This window comes from Physeter macrocephalus, chromosome 14 (genome assembly GCF_002837175.3).
Source record: "Physeter macrocephalus isolate SW-GA chromosome 14, ASM283717v5, whole genome shotgun sequence".
Classification (NCBI taxonomy): Eukaryota; Metazoa; Chordata; class Mammalia; order Artiodactyla; family Physeteridae; genus Physeter; species Physeter macrocephalus.
The window spans coordinates 63,823,524-63,835,968 of record NC_041227.1 but is presented as its reverse complement, the minus strand read 5'-3'; the positions used below and the strand labels follow the sequence as shown (position 1 = coordinate 63,835,968).

The 12,445-nt window shown below is 41.7% G+C and overlaps 1 protein-coding gene across 1 annotated transcript in view; it reads right to left on the bottom strand.

The window, feature by feature from the left end:
- Positions 1-214: 214 nt before the first annotated feature.
- DCTN5 (dynactin subunit 5) overlaps positions 215-12,445 on the bottom strand; it is a 21,371-nt gene continuing 9,140 nt past the window's right edge. The window contains exons 3-6 of the mRNA XM_007105642.2: positions 12,131-12,249; positions 8,804-8,915; positions 4,920-5,022; positions 215-1,592 (exon numbers count right to left, since the gene is read on the bottom strand). Coding sequence (XP_007105704.1) covers positions 1,495-1,592; positions 4,920-5,022; positions 8,804-8,915; positions 12,131-12,249 — 432 coding nt within the window. The 3' untranslated portion in view covers positions 215-1,494. The remainder of the gene's footprint in view (positions 1,593-4,919; positions 5,023-8,803; positions 8,916-12,130; positions 12,250-12,445) is intronic.

The window sequence follows — 12,445 nt, the reverse complement described above, 5'->3', positions numbered from 1 at the left end:
CCACTTCTTCACCACGAAGATTGGAACAAGTTATCTAATATTTTTGAAATTTTTCCTCATCAGTAAAGTGGGGATAATGTCCAGCTTACAGGGTTGGTGTGAGCCCTAGGTTGGCAAGTGAATATAAAGCCCGCAGAAGGGCACCAGGCACACAGTGAAGTGCCCAAGAGAGGTTGCCATCGCTGGAGGTGGACAGTGATCACCTTCAAATGACTTGTTTCATGTGTCAATCTTTTAATGTACAAACACAAAAAATGACAAACCAGAAAGCAGTTTTACATTGAACTAGCAGAGATGACTACATACAGCTCTTTTTGCAAACCCCATAACCAGATATTAAGTCAAGACAGCTGCTGCTAGATTCTAACCTTCAAGGCTAAACTGTCCTACCCCATTCAGAGCAGCATCAGAGCTTCAAGCAAGGCCAGCCTTCTCAGGTCTTCACTCCTATATCTTCCTACTAAACCAAGAGGCCAGAGCAGAACAGGAAGGGTTGTGCTATTACCCAGAAGCTAAGAACGGCCCTGGCAACTTCGTTTACTCCTTGGGGCTCTGTGTCCCCAGAATGATTTTAAGAGGCCTCCATGTACATATGAGATTGGGCCCAAGTACAGATATTTTGGTCTGAACTGTGAGGTTTATGGCAAAGAAAGGGTGGGCTGAATGGTTTTAGGCCAGGAAGCAAGTGTCACAAATGAAATAAGGCATATACTGCTGTCCCCAAACACCATGAGGCAAGGAGTGGCTGCCAGACTAGTCCACCCACGTGGGAGACTCAAACCTGGGACCTTGCAAAAGTAAAATCTGGATGCTAAGGGCCCCCCTTTTAGTGAAAGCCAAGGCCCTAGAATAGATGCTAGAAAGTCTTTTATTAGTCACCCTGAATTAAAATGACAGTTCAGGTCACTCTGGAAAGAAGAGAAATACTAACTATCCTCCCTTCAAGTTTTAGTAGCCAACAGGAATCTGGGCTCTGAAAAGTCGCAAAACACTTTTTTTTCCAGATTATGAGCAGCTGTGGCAACTGGTCAAATGTGTGAGCAGCAGGGAAGCTGAGAGTGATCCCTGTGAGCAGAGCTCACTGTGGTAGCTCATGGCCATGGGCAGCACAAGAGCGTCACAACCTCCCCACTGGGAGAGAATGCCCTGCTCCATCCAGCCACCCACAGGACCAAGGGGTGGGAGTGCTGGAAACAGATGAGTCCATGTTCCACACATAATGGTACAGAGTGACTGTCAATAGATATGGTTTAAGCACAGCATTTGGAGACAACTCCTCTAGACGTTCTGTTATTAAAGTTTTAAGAGCTTAGAGCCTGGGAGGATTGAGAAACTCTAAAGAATTAAATCAAAAAAAAAAAAAAAAAAAAAAAAAGAAAGAAAGAGGGTGGGAGGTGTCAAAGACACAAGAGCTCTTTGTAGATGCTGACTGGCTCACTTTGTCCCCAAGTTCATCTTAGAGCTCAAGCAAATTCGAGACACAAGGCAGAGACATTAGACCTGTGTCAAGGGCAAAAACTTCTGGTAGTAGCTCTTCGTGACGTCAATCATCAGCTCCTGGGTACATTCTGGGAGCTCCCCTGAGAAGAGTCCTGAGGAAAGAAAGACCTGGTCAACCACGAGGAGCCAGAGGAGGCCCACATGCAGCTCTGACTTCTGTTGAAACCTCTAAAAGTCTCCTTTCTTTAGTCATGAATGTCTAAATACTAGGTTTTCCATCTTCGGTGCTAACAGAATATTTCCACTGACCATATCTTCAAGATGGCGTGAATTTGTGTGTGTGAGAGAAACAAATAATACTTTCCCAAAATGCAGAAATATATCCCAGGGACTTCCCTGGTGGCACAGTGGTTAAGAATCCGCCTGCCAATGCAGGGACACGGGTTCAAGCCCTAGTCCGGGAAGATCCCACATGCCACGGAGCAACTAAGCCCGTGCACCACAACTGCTGAGCCTGTGCTCTAGAGCCCGTGAGCCACAACTACTGAACCCACAAGCCACAACTGCTGAAGCCCACATGCCTAGAGCCTGTGCTCCACAAGAGAAGCCACCACAGCGAGAAGCCTGCGCACTGCAATGAAAGTGGCCACCACTCGCCGCAGCTAGAGAAAGCCTGCGCACAGCCACGAAGACCCAATGCAGCCAAAAATAAAAAAGTAAAAAAAAAAAATTAATTAAAAAAAAGAGATAAATATATTCCAGGTAAAAGAGGTTAGTACATCATGGCATAACCTGAAGAGTTAAGGCAAATCTGACTACATCTGACATTGTTCCAGGCAAGGATTTGTCCATCCCCTGGATTCTGGGGTGACGCGTGCTGGGCAAGCCAAGATGAGAGCTCTTGAAGGAAGAAACTGCCCTGCTATTCATACAATGAAACTGAATCCAAGGCCTGAACATGCTAGATATATTCAAATCACAGATGGAAGTAGAACAGAAACACCCTATAGAAAGACAAAAGATGGGGGAATCCTATTTAAGAATTTCTAGGAAAGAGGCACTCTCACACACTCTGGGTGGACGTGTAAACTCATACAACCGTTTGAAGAGCAATTTAGGAATATCTAGCAAAACTTTTAAAAGTTCATACCCTGTGACCTGATAATCCAACTTTTAAGAATTTATTCTACAGATAATCTTGCCCAATTGCACAACATATGTACAAAAGCATCAATGCAGCAAAGTTTCTAATCATGAAAAACCAGGTGCAACTTCTTTTGATCCATTATGCCAGAGGATGATTAGTTATACTGTGGAACATTTATGCAATGAAAACCATGAAACCATTAAAAGGCATGAGGTGAATCTCACCATACTGACAAGAAAAGATGCCCAAGATATACTGTTAAGGAAGCAAGTTTCCTAACAGAACAGAGTATGATTCTGTTTATACATGTAAAAACAGTTTCATATTATATACACAAATATATATATAAACACACATACCTATACACTCATACGCATATAAAAACACACACATATGCTCTTGTATATATACAAAGAAAAACTATGATAGAAAAAATGGTCTTAAAAGATACACAATTCTCACAGGCACCTTTTACAAACTAGCAGCCCATGTTAGATTTCCAAATATATGTTTAGTCTGTACAGTATTTAATCTCCTAAAAAAAAATTAGTACTCAACAATTAAAAATTCAGAAATACCATACAAAAATTCAGATTTTGAGCTCCTCATGAAACACCAGAAGTTCTCATGATATCATGCCTGTATTCTTAAACAGCTATGATAGGCTACTGCTTCAATCATTTACATGATCTGTCGGGCTCCTGTGGACATCTGAGTTTTTGGTCCCTAACCCAGATCCTTTCTGTATGGTTTGCCTTTCATTTTGACTCAGTTTCATGCTGTGGAGGCTTCCAAAAATATGCTAGTTTTCCTGCAACCCTATGCCTCTTCATTAAAGGGGGAGATTGCCAACAGCAGTATCTAGATGGTTAGCATTTGTTTGTGAAATCACATAAAATAAACATGGGAAGTACCCTATCAGTGCAAAAAGTACTGGACTCTAAATAAGGAGTTCTGGGAGTTCCCTGGTGGCCTAGTGGTTAGGATTCAGTGCTTTCACTGCCGTGGCCCGGGTTCAATCCCTGGCTGGGGAACTGAGATCCCAAAAGCCGAGGGGCCAAAAAAAAAAAAAGAAAAAAAATTTTTAAAAAAAAATAAATAAATAAGGAGTCTTTAGTGCTTGTCAAAGCTTTCCCCCCAACTAGCTCCGATACGTCATACAACTCAACCTCTCTAGGCCTCAGTTTCCTCACCTATACAATGATCTCTAAGGTCCCAGGCAGAACCTCCACACACAGTGTTTACCTGGATTTCAAATATCTAGCAGTGCTTCCCTGCCATCCGCCATCAGTGCTCAAAGACCATAAATTGGTTCTAAGGGCCTTGAATAAGTTAAAAGAGATTAAGATATTTCGTCAGCAATACACTGCTCATCTCAGCTCAGATGCTTGTCTCACAACTCCTAAAACAATCACCAAGACTGTGCTGATCTAGCACTTGCTAAGAACTATTAAACTTTCTCACAGTGGGAACTCATTATGGGGAGAATTACTAAATAAAAGTCTCCTCCTCCTCTGCAAACAGAGGTGCATGAAAGAGCAGAACGGCCCATTTCCTCCCCAAAGAATCCTAGTGGATGATTTTGTACATCTTTGAAATCTGTATTCAGTGATCTGAGGAATGAGATTTTTAAAAATTGGAATAACAAATAAACCACCAGTGGTTAGAGATCATATATTGTCAAATCTCTCTTCATATCATCTTCCATTTGTGAATCTGTGATGTACCTTTGCATGCGCTACGTGATTTCCACTGCGTAAAACAACATGTAAAAGAAAAGAGACTGTCTTGAGGTGGGGGTTGGGGAATGTGAGGTTTTCTTCTTGCTTTTCGGTGTTTTCCAAGCTCTCTAGGATGAGCATGGATTGCTTTTGTCTCGTCATATGTTTGTAATTTGGAACTCCGAGCTCATGAGGGCTTTGCCTATGGGCAAAGGTCAAGAGATAATGTATTTGCTTCTCTCAGGTGTCCTAGAGCTCTCACTGATCTTAGAGCATGTTTTATGGTAACTTTTCAGTTAGGGCATTCCTGGGCAGGGTGGGAAGTACAACTTCAAACCCCAACCAATGTCAAGGTAAGGCCATAGAATTCTTTGGACACACTTTTTATTTTTCCACGCAGAGCCCAGGCCAAGAGAGACATGCTTCCTCATATTTTTCCTGTGCTGGTGACAGATTTATCTAGTTATATTTTAGATAGTATTTCTAAGTACTCTGTACCAGGAGAATGTTTAAGTTAGCTAGATCAACATACTGTTAGAGATAGAAATCGCATGCATTACTTTTGTGAAAGAAAATAAACTTGAGTTTTAATAATCAACACCCAAGGTTACCTGGGCAGCCTGAGAAGACGGTGAATGGTGGGACCACAGTTTCTGGGGGTAATACTGTGTTGTCGAGAATTTTGCAACAGTCTTTCAACACACACCGGCGCCCCTGAAATTAAAATCTTGTTAATAGGAAACAGACCAGGAAATGGGAGTAAAAGTTGTCTTGTCTGCTGTGTGGAATATATTTATATTTTCTCCATTCATGATATCATACAAGAGTCATGGACAGTGACAAGAGGCTTGGCTACTATTCCCTACTGCAGGTGGTACATGACAAGCAGGAGGTAAAAATGTGAGTGTGTATAAATTTGAGGTGGGAGTCATACACTAGGGACAGTTCAAGTTACCTTAGGCATTTCATACTACATGAAATTCAATCTTCAAGAATTCTGTTTACTTTTCTTTTTTTATAATAATTTAGTGGATATCTGTTGTTTTGCTTGTCCAACATCCACTTCCCTTTCTTCTGGTAACAGAACCTATATTTTCCTTGGATACCGCCCCATCCCCATCTCAGTCCATGTGCTTCACCTCCCATCCCAAACTATGAACCCCAAGCCTGGTCACAGCCACTGGTTTAGGGAATCGGCGTATGAGCCGATGATGAATCTCAACGTCAGGGCTTCTGCTGGGACTACTGGGAAAAGAAGCTCTTTCCAATGGGGATTTTAGAGGACAGGACAGAATCCTGGACCAGCCACTGGTTTCCATGAGGAAAGGACCTGCCTGAGAGCCTCCCAGAGGAAAACAAAAAAGGGAAGGGGATTAATTCTCATGACATCAACTGAACCCCTGGAGCCACTTATGTATGAAATTAGGATCTACTTCTGTACCCTTGGTTCATATTAGCCAGTACATTCGTTTTGCACCTACCAATTTAAGGTCTGTTTGTTCTTTTGCCAATTCCAACTGGAAAAATCTCGGCAAATTCTTCTGGATATGAAGTTATTAGTTCATTTGTTCTCCCATGGGTAAGTGGTAGTTATTAGAAGGTTTAGGCTGGACATTATGCTTGACTTTATCCACTGTCATCACTTTTCAATTCTGCCATCACCCACGGCATTTTGGGGGCAAGAAATAAGGTCTGGGAGCTTCATCTCTTTCATGGCTTAAGGGAAAGGAGAGGCTTTTATATACAGTTAAAGTTATGTCTCAGACAACTTGCTGAGTAAATGAAAGATTGCATTTACATCATCCAGGTCTATAAGTTTACTTATGTTCTGGTCAGATGATCTGATAAAACATCCCCAGGTGGCTGCGGATGCAGAACACCTAACAAATACCAGGATAATGCTAACCCATCTAGATCTTAGATTTTACCAAAGAATATGAAAGATACTTTGATTTGGTTGTGTTCAAATTTCCCCCAGTATTAAATACTTAACTCTTATGTATGTCCAGGAACTCCTGGGTAGATTGCCAAATGAATTTTTTAAAAAGCTTATACCTCTATGGTCTGAATTTCTTCAGTGGCTAACTAAGTTGTCTCCAGTTGGGTGGATAACAGCCAAGTTGAGCAACATCTTTAGGTCAGAAGCAAGTTATGACTGCAGCTCATTTCTCCTTGGAAAGTTTTCTTCCATGAATTACCTATTATCGGCAACATCAAAAATCGGGCAGATGGCCAGCTCCCCTGGTGACTCCCAAATTAACTCAAAGATGTCCTATGACGCCTAAGCTCCTAATAACTCAAACTAAGCACATGGGGCACTGAGTAAAAGGAGACAATGTGCTGCGTATGGCAGGACACATTCACAGAGAGGGACCTGCAGACACAGGGCCCTGGAAGAGAGCGACAGTGGAAATGAACCTTCTCACCGTATACTACCAGCCACCACACAGCCTGAGGGCACCTGCTTTCTAGAGTTGGCCATTCTGCCCACTCAGAGAAATGTGCTCAATTGGGTTTCAGAGAATTCTGGGTAAACTGATCAATTACATGGCAGCAGAATAAAAAATGCAGGTACTTCTTAGGCATGAATGGCTTGGCAATAGCTGAGGAGATAAAAAGCTGAAACTACTTCTTTATTCTTTCCTGGAGAACTTTCCAAGAAGGAGTTAAGAACTACATGTTGCTAGTATTATGGCTACCCATATCTCTTTATGCAAGTTATTTAGCAAGTTACTTAAATCCTGTGAAATAGGATATAAAACCAAGCCCATAGAGATGCTGTCAAGACTAGAGACAAAAGTAAAACTCATGGCATGGTAACAGTGCCTATTAATATTGCCTGTTAGGCTTTTCCTGCAGACATTTGGGCAATTCTGATTAACACTCACACCTTCACATATCCAAGCATAAGTTAGACTACCACATGAGATGGAAGGATCCATGTGTCATGAGGACAGTTGGACTCTAAATGAGTTCCTGCTAGCTCTGAGATTCTCAAAGGACCATTCTCCTGAGATTACTTGGGAATTTTTAAAGGCTCAGCAAATAAGTACTGTCAAAACTGAACAATGACAATACCATGAATTGATGTACTGAAAAGTGATACAAAAAGCAGAGCACCTAACAACAGGACTAGAATTCCCTAAGCTGTGGGAATAGCATTTGGATTTTAACCGTTCAGACATTTGGCTCTTAACTGTTTGGCTCTGGGGCTAAAGGACTAGGCTACTATGATGATGTCTTCACATCGCTGAGGAAAATATCAGAAAAACCCAGCTGTGGCTTGGAAAGCCAGCTTTGGTCAAACAGTCAGAGTAAGGGGAGAGGATGGATTTCTTCTCCCTTTTCTCAACGTCAGCCCGAACCACAGACGTTCTGTCTCTGATGCATACTAAGAACTCCCCTGGAGAAGAATATTTGGCAAAACAACTACTCCCCTTAATTCTGAGTAACGAGTCAGACTGGAATGTTTTTCTCAGCAGTGGGGTTCTCCATTGCACTGTCCACCTTTGCTGTGCCCTCATGGCTCCTAGAATGTGACTGCATGGCTTCTGCAGGTTTTCTGATACTTTAGGGTCCTAGTCTTATCCAGAGCAGAGAACTGACTCTAAATTAAGGGGAGTGGCCATTTAAATGCATGAAAGGGGTCTTGGCTTTTCCCAGAATCTAAGGAACAAACATAAAATGTAGGAAACATTTTCCCTGAAAATTTAGGCAGTTTGGCTCTGATCATTAACATTCTTACTCAGGATGGTCTCAGAAATCCTAACTGAAATCAACCTCTTCATCTATGAAATACCAAGAAATTCAGCCTTGGAAAGGCTTGATTGGGTTAAACAAACTGATATCGAGGCATCTGTGGACCAGGGTCCTACAGGTTCTGCTGAGGGAGGGGCCCCCCCTCACAGCTGGCACACCCAGCACCCTGAACTACGTGCAGCTCCCTTAACGTCATGCCCATCGGTGACTCTGACCCTTACACATGCCAATCTCTTCCCTGAAACACTCATTCTCCTCTTGTCTAGGAGCCAATTTTGATGCACCCTTCAAGATCCCCTCACCCCCACCAGACTGTAAGATTCTTGAGGTGAAGCAACAGGTAGGCCACATAGCGGCATGGCTATTCATACCACTAGGGTTCAAATCTCAGCACTACCATTTACTAGCCTTGTCAAATTCCCTAATATCAAAGGTCTTCAACCTCCTCACCTGAAAACAGGGATAATAACAGTACCTAGTACCCTTGGATGGTTGTGAGGATTAAATGAAATAATCAAAGGTAAGAGTTTAACGTCATATGGAAGAGGTTCCATAAAGGTTAGCCATGATTATTAATGCCCAGGAAAAACTCCAAATTCAGTAATAATTCTGATAGACCAGTAGACCAGAAAGGACTTCTACCCTGCTTGATGACAGAAGCAGAAGCCCACTGATGTGAGGGACGCGAGCTAGAGAGGGAGTGAGGCTGTTCAGCCAGCCAAGTCACCATACTCACAATCACACAGTTCTTGCCAACGTGAACATAAGAGCCAATCTGAGCTGCGTTGACCACACAATCTTCCTCAATAAAGACATGGTCCCCAATATGTAGAGGAAAAAATGCAACGCTATAGAAGAAAAAGAAGATGAACAAAGAAAGGTCAAGGTGATGTACTTCTGGTCAAGGTTTATAGAACTAAAGATTGTAATCTCAACTCCATCGTCTTTTCTTAATAAGACTGTTCCTAGCAAGGAAAGAATCCTCAGGCTTAAGGAATTCTATAATGTTGAAGAAGATGCATGTGACTACTAAATCGAAATCAGATATATTAGACCAAGGAAATGTGAAAGGAAATAGCAAAACAGTAAGAGCAAAACCTTCAAAGCTAAAAAATCTGGCACCAAATAAAAACGAATGAATGTTTTGCTCATTCCTGCCTCCTTTGAAAATGCCCACAGATCACATTTTCATTAATCTGCTCTATAATCCTTCAGGGGACTGATGTGAGGTTCATGGGATATAATTCCCAACATGCTAAAAATTTATATATTGCCTGGTTTTATGAGAGTCTACTATATGCCAGACTCTATGCTAGGAACTGGGGAATACAATGGTGAGCAAAAGGGATACGATCATGCCCATGGACCTTACAAACAAGAGAAAAAAAGAGAGATTAAATAAATGATTAAATAAGTAATTAGTTACAACTGTGATAAGTGCTACAGAGGAAAAATAACACATTATGAGAGCATATAACAAAGAGACTTTACTCAGACTGGAGGTTAAGTAAAAGCTTAATTGAAAGTGACATTTAAGCCAGGACTTAAGGAGTCAGTCGGCTTTCTCCAGACTTGTGACATCATTCCCATTCTCCAGGACTCCTCAAATGTCATTAACAGTGGTCTGTGATCATATTTACAAGAAATTTCGGTATCTTGGGATGTAAAATATTTGGACTAGAACTAATATAAAGCAGCTGGATGCTCACTGGCTCTTTCCAGTCCTGTGTTCTATTTTGTCAGGAATATTTTATCAGAGATGATACCTGTCCTCCACAGACCTACACTTTATTTAAATCTTCTTTAATTTATTTGCATTTTTGGTCTGGACCCCTTGTGTGGCAATGGATTCCTTGATCTTATCATAGTCTACAACAGTACTATCAACTCCTTAATTTTAATTAAGATCTCCAAACTTTATACTATTATCTAGTCCTGGTATTGAGATATACAGGGGAGGAAATCGACATTCACCTTCTATTCATGTGTTGCTATTTACACTTTCATATTTCTATATTTCTCATGTGGACTATTCTAATTTACACTTTCCTCCATTCACCAATAAGCTTCTTTTTCATTCTCAGTCCTCTTCCTGGACCATACCCAGCCCAATAATGCCTTTATCAGGAGGTGGAGTCAACAACTCTAGCAGAGCATCAGTCACTGTATGAAACCATGAAAGGGCCTCACAGGGTTTTCTGATTTCCACTCAATAGTCCTTTTTATTTTTTTAATTTAAAAAAATATTTATTAATTTTTTGGCTGCGCCGGGTCTTAGTTGCGGTACATGGGATCTTTAGTTGCGGCATGTGGACTTCTTAGTTGCAGCATGCATGCAGGATCTAGTTCCCTGACCAGGGATCGAACCCGGGCCCCCTGCATTGGGAGCACAGAATCTTAACCCACTGGACCACCAGGGAAGTCCCCTCCCCTCAATAGTCTTCTGAGGGACTTCCCTGGTGGTCCAGTGGTTAAGACTCTGTGCTTCCACTGAAGGGGGCCCGGGTTCGATCCCTGGTCAGGGAATTAAGATCCCACATGCCGCGCAGCATGGTCAAAAAAAAAAAAAATAGCCTTCTGAGCTAATGAGCAAATGCTTTCATTTAAATTCATATGATTTACAATGACTCCCTACTCCAATTCCTGTACATAATGAAAGCCTGGAGCCCAACATCACTATGGGAAATGCAGGACGATTCCTGCATGATACACACCCAGGTATGGTAGTCTGAGTTAGCTGCCCTCTTCTCTGTTCCTCCCTAACCATGTTCATGCCCCAGTGACAGGAGTATCCCATTCTATAGTGGCTATCATGTTATAGCATCACATTCTATAGTAGCTATCTATTTATGTAATTATTTCTATCACTAGGTTGTTGTTCTTGTTTTAATTGAGGTATAGTTGATTTCCAATATGTTTCAGGTGTACAACATAGTGATTCACAATTTTTAAAGGTTATACTCCACTTATAGTTATTATAAGATATTAGCTATTATTCCCTGTGCTGTAAAACATATTCTTGTAGCTCATTTATTTTATATGTAGTAGTTTGTACCTCTTAATCCCCTACCCCTGTCTTGCCCCTTCTCCTTCCCACTGGTAACCACTAGTTCGGTATATCTATGAGTCTGTTTCTTTTTTGTTACATTCACTAGTTTGTTTTACTTCTAACTCTAGGTTTTGAGACCCTATTTGATCCATCTTTATATGCCCAGCTTATAACCTAGTGACTGGCGTAAGGAAAGCACTCAATCAATGCTTGTTGAATTCTTGGATGAAAAGCAGATGGTGTCATAGGTAGGAACCAGGAGGGCAAAGGGAGAGAGAGGCAAAGAGAATACCACATATCAAGCATAGCGGTCGGTTTTCCTGCCCTGTCCATGCCCTTTCTTAGACAATCCTTATTCCCACTGAGAGATCAGTGGGCCTGACTTGACCCTGTTCTCTGGGTCAAAGCTGTTTAGACTGGGGGTGGGCACTTAACTCAAACTGAACTAATTAGATTCTCTCTCCCAACATTTTGTTAATAGGACCTAAAATCTCTGGTTGGTATCCATTGGAAGCCTAAATGAAGAAGTGATGTAAAAAAAGGGCTGAGGCAGCAAGGTTGGCTCCATGAGAAAAGCCGGAAGATATAGCTGAAAGAAAAAAGAGGGAAGCAGAAGTGCAGAGACAAGGACAGTTAAGAAACAGTATAACCTTGGTAACAGAGCAGTAGCCAGACAGAATAGTGGTCTTGATTCTGGCTAGCTGTCCAATTCCAGGTTCTAGTCCCTTGTGAAGCCTGACCCCTTTTTCTACCCTTAAATTCCATCAAATACGTCTGTGGCTGTTTAATCAGAACCCCCTTTGCTCTTGCCAGCTTAAGTGGATTGTTTCTGGCAACTACCCACCAACTAGACTAAGACAACCAACACCAGAGTTGTGTTCATTATGGTGAATTCTTACTTAGTGTCCCAAACGAGAGCGTAGACCTGCTCCTTCCCCCACAACTCAATGCAAGGATAGTACCACCAGTAGCAGCATCTTGCCCAAGACTGAATCAGGTCATTAAATTACATACCCTTTGCTGAATTTCTTGAATGGTGGCCTTATGACACTCCGACTTTTCACGACACAATGACGTCCAACTCTTACATTTGCCAGATCCCCTCGAATAATACAGTCATTCATCACAATGGTCTATAAAACAAAGCATATTTTAAAAAGCTACTAACATAGCCTATAACACAATGAAAAAGAGTAGGAAACCAGACAGTTTGAGAGTTATGCTATACTCACCTGTTCTGTCAAAAGGGATAACTTTTTTTTTTTTTTTTTTTTTTTTTTTTTTTTGTGGTATGGGGGCCTCCCTCTGCTGCGGCCTTTCCCGTTGCGG